Consider the following 12592-nt stretch of genomic DNA (forward strand, 5'->3'; position numbering starts at 1 on the left):
ATCTGGTGGGCCGTATATGAAGCTCAGGTGGGGTTAGGGTGAGCTCTCTTACCTGGCTGGGGCAGGGGATGCTGTACTCCTGGCAGTGCCGGCGGATCCAGCTGTTCTCCCAGGTGTGTCGCCAGGCCTGCTCGTACAGGTAACAGCAGAGCAGGGTCAGCAGAGGTAGCAGGTACAGGCCGCTGAACACCCCGATGCGGATCATGAACTTCTTCAGCTTCTCCTGGTTCTGCTCGTCATGCTGGATCACCTGCCGCACGCGGTTCAGAGAGACGATGCCTCCGAGCAGCAGAGCCAGGCCCAGCAGTACCGCGAGGGCTAGCGGAGCCACGACGAACCAGCGAAGAGTCTGCAGATCATACAGCCCCACGAAGCACACTCCGCTCAGGCCGTCGCCCTCCACCTTCCCCAGGGTGAGGAGAACCACAGTCAGGGCCCCGGGGACGCCCCAGCCCGCCACATGGAACCACACCGCACGCTGCTCTATGGCCTCGCAGCTCCACTTCGGCCCCGCGGCCAGGAACCAGGTGAGGGTGAGGCTGAGCCACCACAGCAGGCCGGCGGTGGAGGAGAAGTAGAGCAGCATGAAGAGCAGCGAGCACAGCCGGCTCTGAGCCCCAATTACGGCTGTGGCCTCTCGGCCCGGCTCGCTCGGCTTCAGGCAGGCTGCCTCCTCATCCAGCAGGAAGCCCAGCAGATAGGCCAGCGAGACGCAGCTGTAGCACAGCGAGCAGAAGACGATGGGCCGTTCGGGGTAACGGAAGCGAGACACGTCCAGCAGGAAGGTCAGCGAGGTGAAGACGGAGGCACAGAGGCACACTGCAGAGCTCACCCCGATGAAGAGCTTAGCCAGACGGGCCTCCTGCGGCTCCAGGAACATGCTAGCGCAGGGCGGAGCACAGTCTGGAGCCCCGAGGAAAGAGCCCGAACCCGGCCGAGTCTTCAGCTGCAGCGGGCACCAGAAGCCCAGGTCCCGATCCGATGACACAGCACTGCTGGTGCTCACTTCTGCCACAGCAGCATCTGGAGGGACGCGGCACGAATCCAGCCTACGGCACAGACAACAGCAAACTATCAACACACACACACACAAAGGAACGCGGCACGACTCCAGCCTACGGTACAGACAACAGCAGACTATCAACACACACACAGGAACACCACACAACTGCAGCCTATGGCACAGACAACAGCAAACTATCCTTATCAGCTCTAAACTACAGCGACCTGTTGCACAAAACACACACAAACACACAGAGGAACGCGGCACAACTCCAGCCTACAGCACAGACAACAGCAAAATATCCTTATCAGCTCTAAACTACAGCGGCCTGTTGCAGAAAACACACACACAGGGGTCAGGGTCAAAGTTAGGGTCAGAGTTAGGGTCAGGGTTAGGGTTAAGGTCAGATTCAGGGGTCAGGGTTAGGATCAAGGTCAGAGTTAGAGTCAGGAGTCAGGGTTAGAAGTCAGATTCAGGGTTAGGGTCAGGTCATGTTAGATTCAGGGGTCAGGGTTAGGGTCAAGGTCAGAGTAAGGGTCAGTGTTAGGGCCAGGGTTAGAGTCAGAGGTCACAGTTATGATCAGGGGTCATAGTTAGGGTCAGGGTCTCACCGGTCGCACTGCAGCTGAGATGGCCAGCTGATCCCGAAGGTCAGCATGTCCGTGCTGCATTCGCTCCGCACACGCTCACACCTCTCTTTACACGGATGCAGCACACGCGTGTGATCGCGACACTCTGGGACAAAGGCCTGGCACAGGAACAGATGCACATCAGGAGAGCAGCGCAGGCTGACCAGCGGCATGAAGACCTGCACACACACACACAGATGAACATATACACACTCTCGACACCTGGTGTTATTATTACATTGGTTTGGGACAGTTGTTGATCAATGAAGAGAGAACAGGAATAGTTTAGTTTAATTATGTTTATAATATCTGCTGATGAAGAGAGAACAGGGATAGTTTAGATTAATTACGGTTATAATATCTGCAGATGAAGAGAGAACAGGGATAGTTTAGATTAATTACGGTTATAATACCTGCAGATGAAGAGAGAACAGGGATAGTTTAGATTAATTACGGTTATAATACCTGCTGATGAAGAGAGAACAGGGATAGTTTAGTTTAATTACGGTTATAATATCTGCAGATGAAGAGAGAACAGGGATAGTTTAGTTTAATTACGGTTATAATATCTGCAGATGAAGAGAGAACAGGGATAGTTTAGATTAATTACGGTTATAATACCTGCAGATGAAGAGAGAACAGGGATAGTTTAGTTTAATTACGTTATAATATCTGCAGATGAAGAGAGATCAGGGATAGTTTAGTTTAATTACGGTTATAATATCTGCTGATGAAGAGAGAACAGGGATAGTTTAGATTAATTACGGTTATAATACCTGCTGATGAAGAGAGAACAGGGATAGTTTAGTTTAATTACGGTTATAATATCTGCTGATGAAGAGAGAACAGGGATAGTTTAGATTAATTACGGTTATAATACCTGCTGATGAAGAGAGAACAGGGATAGTTTAGTTTAATTACGGTTATAATACCTGCAGATGAAGAGAGAACAGGGATAGTTTAGATTAATTACGGTTATAATACCTGCAGATGAAGAGAGAACAGGGATAGTTTAGATTAATTACGGTTATAATATCTGCAGATGAAGAGAGAACAGGGATAGTTTAGATTAATTACGGTTATAATATCTGCAGATGAAGAGAGAACAGGGATAGTTTAGTTTAATTACGGTTATAATATCTGCTGATGAAGAGAGAACAGGGATAGTTTAGTTTAATTACGTTATAATATCTGCAGATGAAGAGAGATCAGGGATAGTTTAGTTTAATTACGGTTATAATATCTGCAGATGAAGAGAGAACAGGGATAGTTTAGATTAATTACGGTTATAATATCTGCAGATGAAGAGAGAACAGGGATAGTTTAGTTTAATTACGGTTATAATATCTGCAGATGAAGAGAGAACAGGGATATTTTAGATTAATTACGGTTATAATATCTGCAGATGAAGAGAGAACAGGGATAGTTTAGTTTAATTACGGTTATAATATCTGCAGATGAAGAGAGAACAGGGATAGTTTAGTTTAATTACGGTTATAATATCTGCCGATGAAGAGAGAACAGGGATAGTTTAGATTAATTACGGTTATAATATCTGCAGATGAAGAGAGAACAGGGATAGTTTAGTTTAATTACGGTTATAATATCTGCCGATGAAGAGAGATCAGGGATAGTTTAGTTTAATTACGGTTATAATATATGCAGATGAAGAGAGAACAGGGATAGTTTAGTTTAATTACGGTTATAATATCTGCAGATGAAGAGAGAACAGGGATAGTTTAGTTTAATTACGGTTATAATATCTGCAGATGAAGAGAGAACAGGGATAGTTTAGATTAATTACGGTTATAATATCTGCAGATGAAGAGAGAACAGGGATAGTTTAGTTTAATTACGGTTATAATATCTGCAGATGAAGAGAGAACAGGGATATTTTAGATTAATTACGGTTATAATATCTGCAGATGAAGAGAGAACAGGGATAGTTTAGTTTAATTACGGTTATAATATCTGCAGATGAAGAGAGAACAGGGATAGTTTAGATTAATTACGGTTATAATATCTGCAGATGAAGAGAGAACAGGGATAGTTTAGTTTAATTACGGTTATAATATCTGCAGATGAAGAGAGATCAGGGATAGTTTAGTTTAATTACGGTTATAATATCTGCAGATGAAGAGAGAACAGGGATAGTTTAGTTTAATTACGGTTATAATATCTGCAGATGAAGAGAGAACAGGGATATTTTAGATTAATTACGGTTATAATATCTGCAGATGAAGAGAGAACAGGGATAGTTTAGTTTAATTACGGTTATAATATCTGCAGATGAAGAGAGAACAGGGATAGTTTAGTTTAATTACGGTTATAATATCTGCAGATGAAGAGAGAACAGAGATAGGTTAGGTTAATTACGGTTATAATATCTGCCGATGAAGAGAGAACAGGGATAGTTTAGATTAATTACGGTTATAATATCTGCCGATGAAAAGAGATCAGGGATAGTTTAGTTTAATTACGGTTATAATATCTGCCGATGAAGAGAGATCAGGGATAGTTTAGTTTAATTACGGTTATAATATCTGCAGATGAAGAGAGAACAGGGATAGTTTAGTTTAATTACGGTTATAATATCTGCAGATGAAGAGTGAACAGGGATAGTTTAGTTTAATTACGGTTATAATATCTGCAGATGAAGAGAGAACAGGGATAGTTTAGTTTAATTACGGTTATAATATCTGCAGATGAAGAGAGAACAGGGATAGTTTAGTTTAATTACGGTTATAATATCTGCAGATGAAGAGTGAACAGGGATAGTTTAGTTTAATTACGGTTATAATATCTGCAGATGAAGAGTGAACAGGGATAGTTTAGTTTAATTACGGTTATAATATCTGCAGATGAAGAGAGAACAGGGATAGTTTAGTTTAATTACGGTTATAATATCTGCAGATGAAGAGAGAACAGGGATAGTTTAGTTTAATTACGGTTATAATATCTGCAGATGAAGAGAGAACAGGGATAGTTTAGTTTAATTACGGTTATAATATCTGCAGATGAAGAGTGAACAGGGATAGTTTAGATTAATTACGGTTATAATATCTGCAGATGAAGAGAGAACAGGGATAGTTTAGTTTAATTACGGTTATAATATCTGCCGATGAAGAGAGATCAGGGATAGTTTAGTTTAATTACGGTTATAATATCTGCAGATGAAGAGAGAACAGGGATAGTTTAGTTTAATTACGGTTATAATATCTGCAGATGAAGAGAGATCAGGGATAGTTTAGATTAATTACGGTTATAATATCTGCAGATGAAGAGAGATCAGGGATAGTTTAGATTAATTACGGTTATAATATCTGCTGATGAAGAGAGATCAGGGATAGTTTAGTTTAATTACGGTTATAATATCTGCAGATGAAGAGAGATCAGGGATAGTTTAGATTAATTACGGTTATAATATCTGCAGATGAAGAGAGATCAGGGATAGTTTAGATTAATTACGGTTATAATATCTGCAGATGAAGAGAGATCAGGGATAGTTTAGTTTAATTACGGTTATAATATCTGCTGATGAAGAGAGATCAGGGATAGTTTAGATTAATTACGGTTATAATATCTGCAGATGAAGAGAGAACAGGGATAGTTTAGTTTAATTACGGTTATAATATCTGCAGATGAAGAGAGAACAGGGATAGTTTAGTTTAATTACGGTTATAATATCTGCAGATGAAGAGAGATCAGGGATAGTTTAGATTAATTACGGTTATAATATCTGCAGATGAAGAGAGATCAGGGATAGTTTAGATTAATTACGGTTATAATATCTGCTGATGAAGAGAGATCAGGGATAGTTTAGTTTAATTACGGTTATAATATCTGCAGATGAAGAGAGATCAGGGATAGTTTAGTTTAATTACGGTTATAATATCTGCAGATGAAGAGAGATCAGGGATAGTTTAGATTAATTACGGTTATAATATCTGCAGATGAAGAGAGATCAGGGATAGTTTAGATTAATTACGGTTATAATATCTGCAGATGAAGAGAGAACAGGGATAGTTTAGTTTAATTACGGTTATAATATCTGCTGATGAAGAGAGATCAGGGATAGTTTAGTTTAATTACGGTTATAATACCTGCTGATGAAGAGAGAACAGGGATAGTTTAGTTTAATTACGGTTATAATATCTGCAGATGAAGAGAGATCAGGGATAGTTTAGATTAATTACGGTTATAATATCTGCAGATGAAGAGAGAACAGGGATAGTTTAGTTTAATTACGGTTATAATATCTGCAGATGAAGAGAGATCAGGGATAGTTTAGATTAATTACGGTTATAATATCTGCAGATGAAGAGAGATCAGGGATAGTTTAGTTTAATTACGGTTATAATACCTGCTGATGAAGAGAGAACAGGGATAGTTTAGTTTAATTACGGTTATAATATCTGCAGATGAAGAGAGATCAGGGATAGTTTAGTTTAATTACGGTTATAATATCTGCAGATGAAGAGAGATCAGGGATAGTTTAGATTAATTACGGTTATAATATCTGCTGATGAAGAGAGATCAGGGATAGTTTAGATTAATTACGGTTATAATATCTGCAGATGAAGAGAGAACAGGGATAGTTTAGTTTAATTACGGTTATAATATCTGCTGATGAAGAGAGAACAGGGATAGTTTAGTTTAATTACGGTTATAATATCTGCAGATGAAGAGAGAACAGGGATAGTTTAGTTTAATTACGGTTATAATATCTGCAGATGAAGAGAGATCAGGGATAGTTTAGTTTAATTACGGTTATAATATCTGCAGATGAAGAGAGATCAGGGATAGTTTAGATTAATTACGGTTATAATATCTGCAGATGAAGAGAGATCAGGGATAGTTTAGATTAATTACGGTTATAATATCTGCTGATGAAGAGAGAACACGGATAGTTTAGATTAATTACGGTTATAATATCTGCTGATGAAGAGAGAACAGGGATAGTTTAGTTTAATTACGGTTATAATATATGCAGATGAAGAGAGATCAGGGATAGTTTAGTTTAATTACGGTTATAATATCTGCAGATGAAGAGAGAACAGGGATAGTTTAGTTTAATTACGGTTATAATATCAGCCGATGAAGTGAGAACAGGGATAGTTTAGTTTAATTACGGTTATAATATCTGCTGATGAAGAGAGAACAGGGATAGTTTAGTTTAATTACGGTTATAATATCTGCCGATGAAGAGAGAACAGGGATAGTTTAGTTTAATTACGGTTATAATATCAGCTGATGAAGAGAGAACAGGGATAGTTTAGTTTAATTACGGTTATAATATCTGCAGATGAAGAGAGAACAGGGATAGTTTAGATTAATTACGGTTATAATATCTGCCGATGAAGAGAGATCAGGGATAGTTTAGTTTAATTACGGTTATAATATCTGCTGATGAAGAGAGAACAGGGATAGTTTAGATTAATTACGGTTATAATATCTGCAGATGAAGAGAGAACAGGGATAGTTTAGTTTAATTACGGTTATAATATCTGCAGATGAAGAGAGAACAGGGATAGTTTAGTTTAATTACGGTTATAATATCTGCTGATGAAGAGAGATCAGGGATAGTTTAGATTAATTACGGTTATAATATCTGCAGATGAAGAGAGATCAGGGATAGTTTAGTTTAATTACGGTTATAATATCTGCCGATGAAGAGAGATCAGGGATAGTTTAGTTTAATTACGGTTATAATATCTGCCGATGAAGAGAGATCAGGGATAGTTTAGTTTAATTACGGTTATAATATCTGCTGATGAAGAGAGATCAGGGATAGTTTAGATTAATTACGGTTATAATATCTGCAGATGAAGAGAGATCAGGGATAGTTTAGTTTAATTACGGTTATAATATCTGCCGATGAAGAGAGATCAGGGATAGTTTAGTTTAATTACGGTTATAATATCTGCCGATGAAGAGAGATCAGGGATAGTTTAGTTTAATTACGGTTATAATATCTGCAGATGAAGAGTGAACAGGGATAGTTTAGATTAATTACGGTTATAATATCTGCAGATGAAGAGAGATCAGGGATAGTTTAGATTAATTACGGTTATAATATCTGCCGATGAAGAGAGATCAGGGATAGTTTAGTTTAATTACGGTTATAATATCTGCTGATGAAGAGAGAACAGGGATAGTTTAGATTAATTACGGTTATAATATCTGCAGATGAAGAGAGATCAGGGATAGTTTAGTTTAATTACGGTTATAATATCTGCTGATGAAGAGAGATCAGGGATAGTTTAGATTAATTACGGTTATAATATCTGCAGATGAAGAGAGATCAGGGATAGTTTAGTTTAATTACGGTTATAATATCTGCCGATGAAGAGAGATCAGGGATAGTTTAGTTTAATTACGGTTATAATATCTGCCGATGAAGAGAGATCAGGGATAGTTTAGTTTAATTACGGTTATAATATCTGCAGATGAAGAGTGAACAGGGATAGTTTAGATTAATTACGGTTATAATATCTGCAGATGAAGAGAGATCAGGGATAGTTTAGATTAATTACGGTTATAATATCTGCCGATGAAGAGAGATCAGGGATAGTTTAGTTTAATTACGGTTATAATATCTGCAGATGAAGAGAGAACAGGGATAGTTTAGTTTAATTACGGTTATAATATCTGCAGATGAAGAGAGATCAGGGATAGTTTAGTTTAATTACGGTTATAATATCTGCAGATGAAGAGAGATCAGGGATAGTTTAGATTAATTACGGTTATAATATCTGCCGATGAAGAGAGATCAGGGATAGTTTAGTTTAATTACGGTTATAATATCTGCAGATGAAGAGAGAACAGGGATAGTTTAGTTTAATTACGGTTATAATATCTGCAGATGAAGAGAGATCAGGGATAGTTTAGTTTAATTACGGTTATAATATCTGCCGATGAAGAGAGATCAGGGATAGTTTAGTTTAATTACGGTTATAATATCTGCTGATGAAGAGAGAACAGGGATAGTTTAGTTTAATTACGGTTATAATATCTGCAGATGAAGAGAGAACAGGGATAGTTTAGTTTAATTACGGTTATAATATCTGCAGATGAAGAGAGAACAGGGATAGTTTAGTTTAATTACGGTTATAATATCTGCTGATGAAGAGAGATCAGGGATAGTTTAGATTAATTACGGTTATAATATCTGCAGATGAAGAGAGATCAGGGATAGTTTAGATTAATTACGGTTATAATATCTGCCGATGAAGAGAGATCAGGGATAGTTTAGTTTAATTACGGTTATAATATCTGCAGATGAAGAGAGAACAGGGATAGTTTAGTTTAATTACGGTTATAATATCTGCAGATGAAGAGAGATCAGGGATAGTTTAGTTTAATTACGGTTATAATATCTGCAGATGAAGAGAGATCAGGGATAGTTTAGATTAATTACGGTTATAATATCTGCCGATGAAGAGAGATCAGGGATAGTTTAGATTAATTACGGTTATAATATCTGCCGATGAAGAGAGATCAGGGATAGTTTAGTTTAATTACGGTTATAATATCTGCAGATGAAGAGAGAACAGGGATAGTTTAGTTTAATTACGGTTATAATATCTGCAGATGAAGAGAGATCAGGGATAGTTTAGTTTAATTACGGTTATAATATCTGCAGATGAAGAGAGATCAGGGATAGTTTAGTTTAATTACGGTTATAATATCTGCAGATGAAGAGAGATCAGGGATAGTTTAGTTTAATTACGGTTATAATATCTGCAGATGAAGAGTGAACAGGGATAGTTTAGTTTAATTACGGTTATAATATCTGCAGATGAAGAGAGAACAGGGATAGTTTAGATTAATTACGGTTATAATATCTGCCGATGAAGAGAGATCAGGGATAGTTTAGTTTAATTACGGTTATAATATCTGCTGATGAAGAGAGAACAGGGATAGTTTAGTTTAATTACGGTTATAATATCTGCAGATGAAGAGAGAACAGGGATAGTTTAGATTAATTACGGTTATAATATCTGCAGATGAAGAGAGAACAGGGATAGTTTAGATTAATTACGGTTATAATATCTGCCGATGAAGAGAGATCAGGGATAGTTTAGTTTAATTACGGTTATAATATCTGCAGATGAAGAGAGAACAGGGATAGTTTAGATTAATTACGGTTATAATATCTGCCGATGAAGAGAGATCAGGGATAGTTTAGTTTAATTACGGTTATAATATCTGCTGATGAAGAGAGATCAGGGATAGTTTAGATTAATTACGGTTATAATATCTGCCGATGAAGAGAGATCAGGGATAGTTTAGTTTAATTACGGTTATAATATCTGCTGATGAAGAGAGATCAGGGATAGTTTAGATTAATTACGGTTATAATATCTGCAGATGAAGAGAGATCAGGGATAGTTTAGTTTAATTACGGTTATAATATCTGCAGATGAAGAGAGAACAGGGATAGTTTAGATTAATTACGGTTATAATATCTGCCGATGAAGAGAGATCAGGGATAGTTTAGATTAATTACGGTTATAATATCTGCTGATATACTTTACATGTAATATTTGTATCCAATAATATTTATAATTACAGAGATTGAAAATGTTAGGGGGGGTTCGCGGGACATGCTCCCCCGAGAACATTTTGATTTCTATGATCTCCATATGTGCATTTGAAGATGTTCTGAAGGCCAACAAATTAGATAACAATAGCACTAAAAATGCCTAATCTGATGAAAATGGCTTTGTTAATATTTCTTGTTCGTTAATTAGGCCTACATTATGAATCACGGGCATATTTTCAGTTAAAAATGATTGTGAAATTAGAGCAGACAAAAGTTTATTAATTGGCCTGAATATTTTTGTGAAAATAAAACTTGGCTGCAAAAAGAAAACTGAAGATACAATACAAGAGAAACATAAATGACAGATGTCTTAACTTTCATTTTTACAAAAGGTGCATATATCTGCTACAGAGGCTCAGATGTATACACACACACACACACACACACACACCTCTGCTTCTGACGTGCGCTTAGCTCTGCGCCGCTGTGGATTGAAGAACACGCAGACTAAAAAGACGGGACGAGCCGAAGACTCCTGCCATCCAAAAAAGCAGGATTAAATTAATGCTGGGATAAGCGGAAGCAAGCGTGCGTTTCCTTGACTTTCTTCATGTTGTATTTGTAGCTTGTCGTTGCAATCCTTGTGAGGCATGCGAGATGTGCATTGGTGAGGCGGTTTCTCTGTTAGAATCGTCCTAACTTAGCGTCATGGAATGTATTTGGCGTGCATATGGTACGTATTATACGCACAAACCCCCCACCCCCATCCAAGAGCGTGTCATATACACGGCATAAACTGTGCATATGATAATGCACGCCAAAACTCACACACATTCCACGAGATTGCACACTCGTACTATTGATACGCATTCACATGTGATATAATGCGAGCCGCAAATTAAAGCTTGGCAAGCCGCATGAGGCTCACGAGCCGCGCAATGAGTAACACTGATCTAATGCAACCATTTTCCCTAATGGTTTTTCTGATCATCACATTGTGAGCATGGATTTTAATATTATTGCTTCAGCACGCCCCAGGTTTTATTGGCATTTTAATACTAAACTGCTGCAGGATGGGTCTTTTTGTGAGAAATTCCGTGACTTTTGGAAAAGGTGGAAATTGAATAAAGGTAATTTTGAAAAAAGTCCACAGTGGTGGGAGGTGGGGAAACCGCAGATAAAGATTTTTTGCCTGAATTTTTCCTATAACAATACTGTGTGTAAAAGAGAAAATTGAGCAGTTGGAGAAGGAAATAAAAGGTATAGAAAGTGCGATGGATGTAAATGTCCTGGGTTTGCCAAATGGTTTAAGGAATAAGAAACTTGAATTAAGATCCATCTTAGAGGAAAGAGCAAAGGGTGCTCCAATTAGAGCCAGAATTTCTTCTATCACGGACATTGACTCTCCCACTTCTTATTTTTTTAATCTGGAGCGGAAAGTTGCAAAACAAAAGCGAATGTTTCATCTGCGCAACGAAAACGGAACATTAACATGAAATCCAACAGAGATGAGGAAAATGGCAGTGGATTTTTATGCTGATTTGTATGGACACACTGACTGTGACTCTGAGAACATGACACAATTATTACAAGGACTACCAAAGTTGCAACCTGAGGACAAGAACAATCTCGATATCATGATCAACTTTAATGAACTTTCAGATGCAGTCCAACAGCTTTCCACTGGACGTGCACCAGGAATAGATGGAGTACCTGCTGAATTTTATAACCCTTTCTGGAATGTTTTAGGTGAAGATTTGTATGAAGTTTGTTGTGAGTGTTTTGAAAAAGGTACATTACCAACCAGCTGTCAGAGGGCTGTGATGTCTCTTATACCAAAAAATGGAGATCTGGGTTTATTAAAAAATTGGAGACCTGTGTCTTTGATGTGCTCTGACTATAAAATATTGGCTAAAGTTTTAGCCAATAGGTCAAACAAATATTTACATATTGTGGTCAGGAGAGACCAAACATACTGTATTCTGGGTCGCACAATCATGGACAATCTGTTTTTAATAAGAGATGTTATGGATATTAATGAAAATTTCGATGTGGGTTTTTTATCTATTGATCAGGAGAAAGCTTTTGACAGGGTGGGTCATGAGTACATCTTTAAGGTACTCCACAAGGGTGCGTGCTGAGTCCGCTTCTCTACATCCTTTACACTCACGACTGCACCACAACCTATCCTGCCAACACTATTATCAAAATCGCAGATGATACAACCATAGCTGGACTCATCTCAGGAGGAGACGAACTGGCGTACCGAGATGAAATACAGAGACTGACAGAATGGTGCGGGATAAACAACCTGGCACTGAATGCATCAAAAACCAAAGAGCTTATCATGGACTTCAGAAAACACCACACGGAACACACACCACTGCACATCGAGGGGGTTTGCGTAGAGAT

The 12592-nt window shown here is 38.2% G+C and overlaps 1 protein-coding gene across 1 annotated transcript in view; it reads right to left on the reverse strand.

Annotated features, from left to right (window-relative positions):
- Positions 1-12592, reverse strand: part of fzd6 (frizzled class receptor 6) — a 30937-nt gene that overhangs the window by 11944 nt on the left and 6401 nt on the right. Inside the window, exons 3-4 of the mRNA XM_067447721.1 lie at positions 1615-1811; positions 53-1049 (exon numbers count right to left, since the gene is read on the reverse strand). Coding sequence (XP_067303822.1) covers positions 53-1049; positions 1615-1811 — 1194 coding nt within the window. The remainder of the gene's footprint in view (positions 1-52; positions 1050-1614; positions 1812-12592) is intronic.

This window comes from Pseudorasbora parva, chromosome 7 (genome assembly GCF_024679245.1).
Source record: "Pseudorasbora parva isolate DD20220531a chromosome 7, ASM2467924v1, whole genome shotgun sequence".
NCBI classification, from domain to species: Eukaryota; Metazoa; Chordata; class Actinopteri; order Cypriniformes; family Gobionidae; genus Pseudorasbora; species Pseudorasbora parva.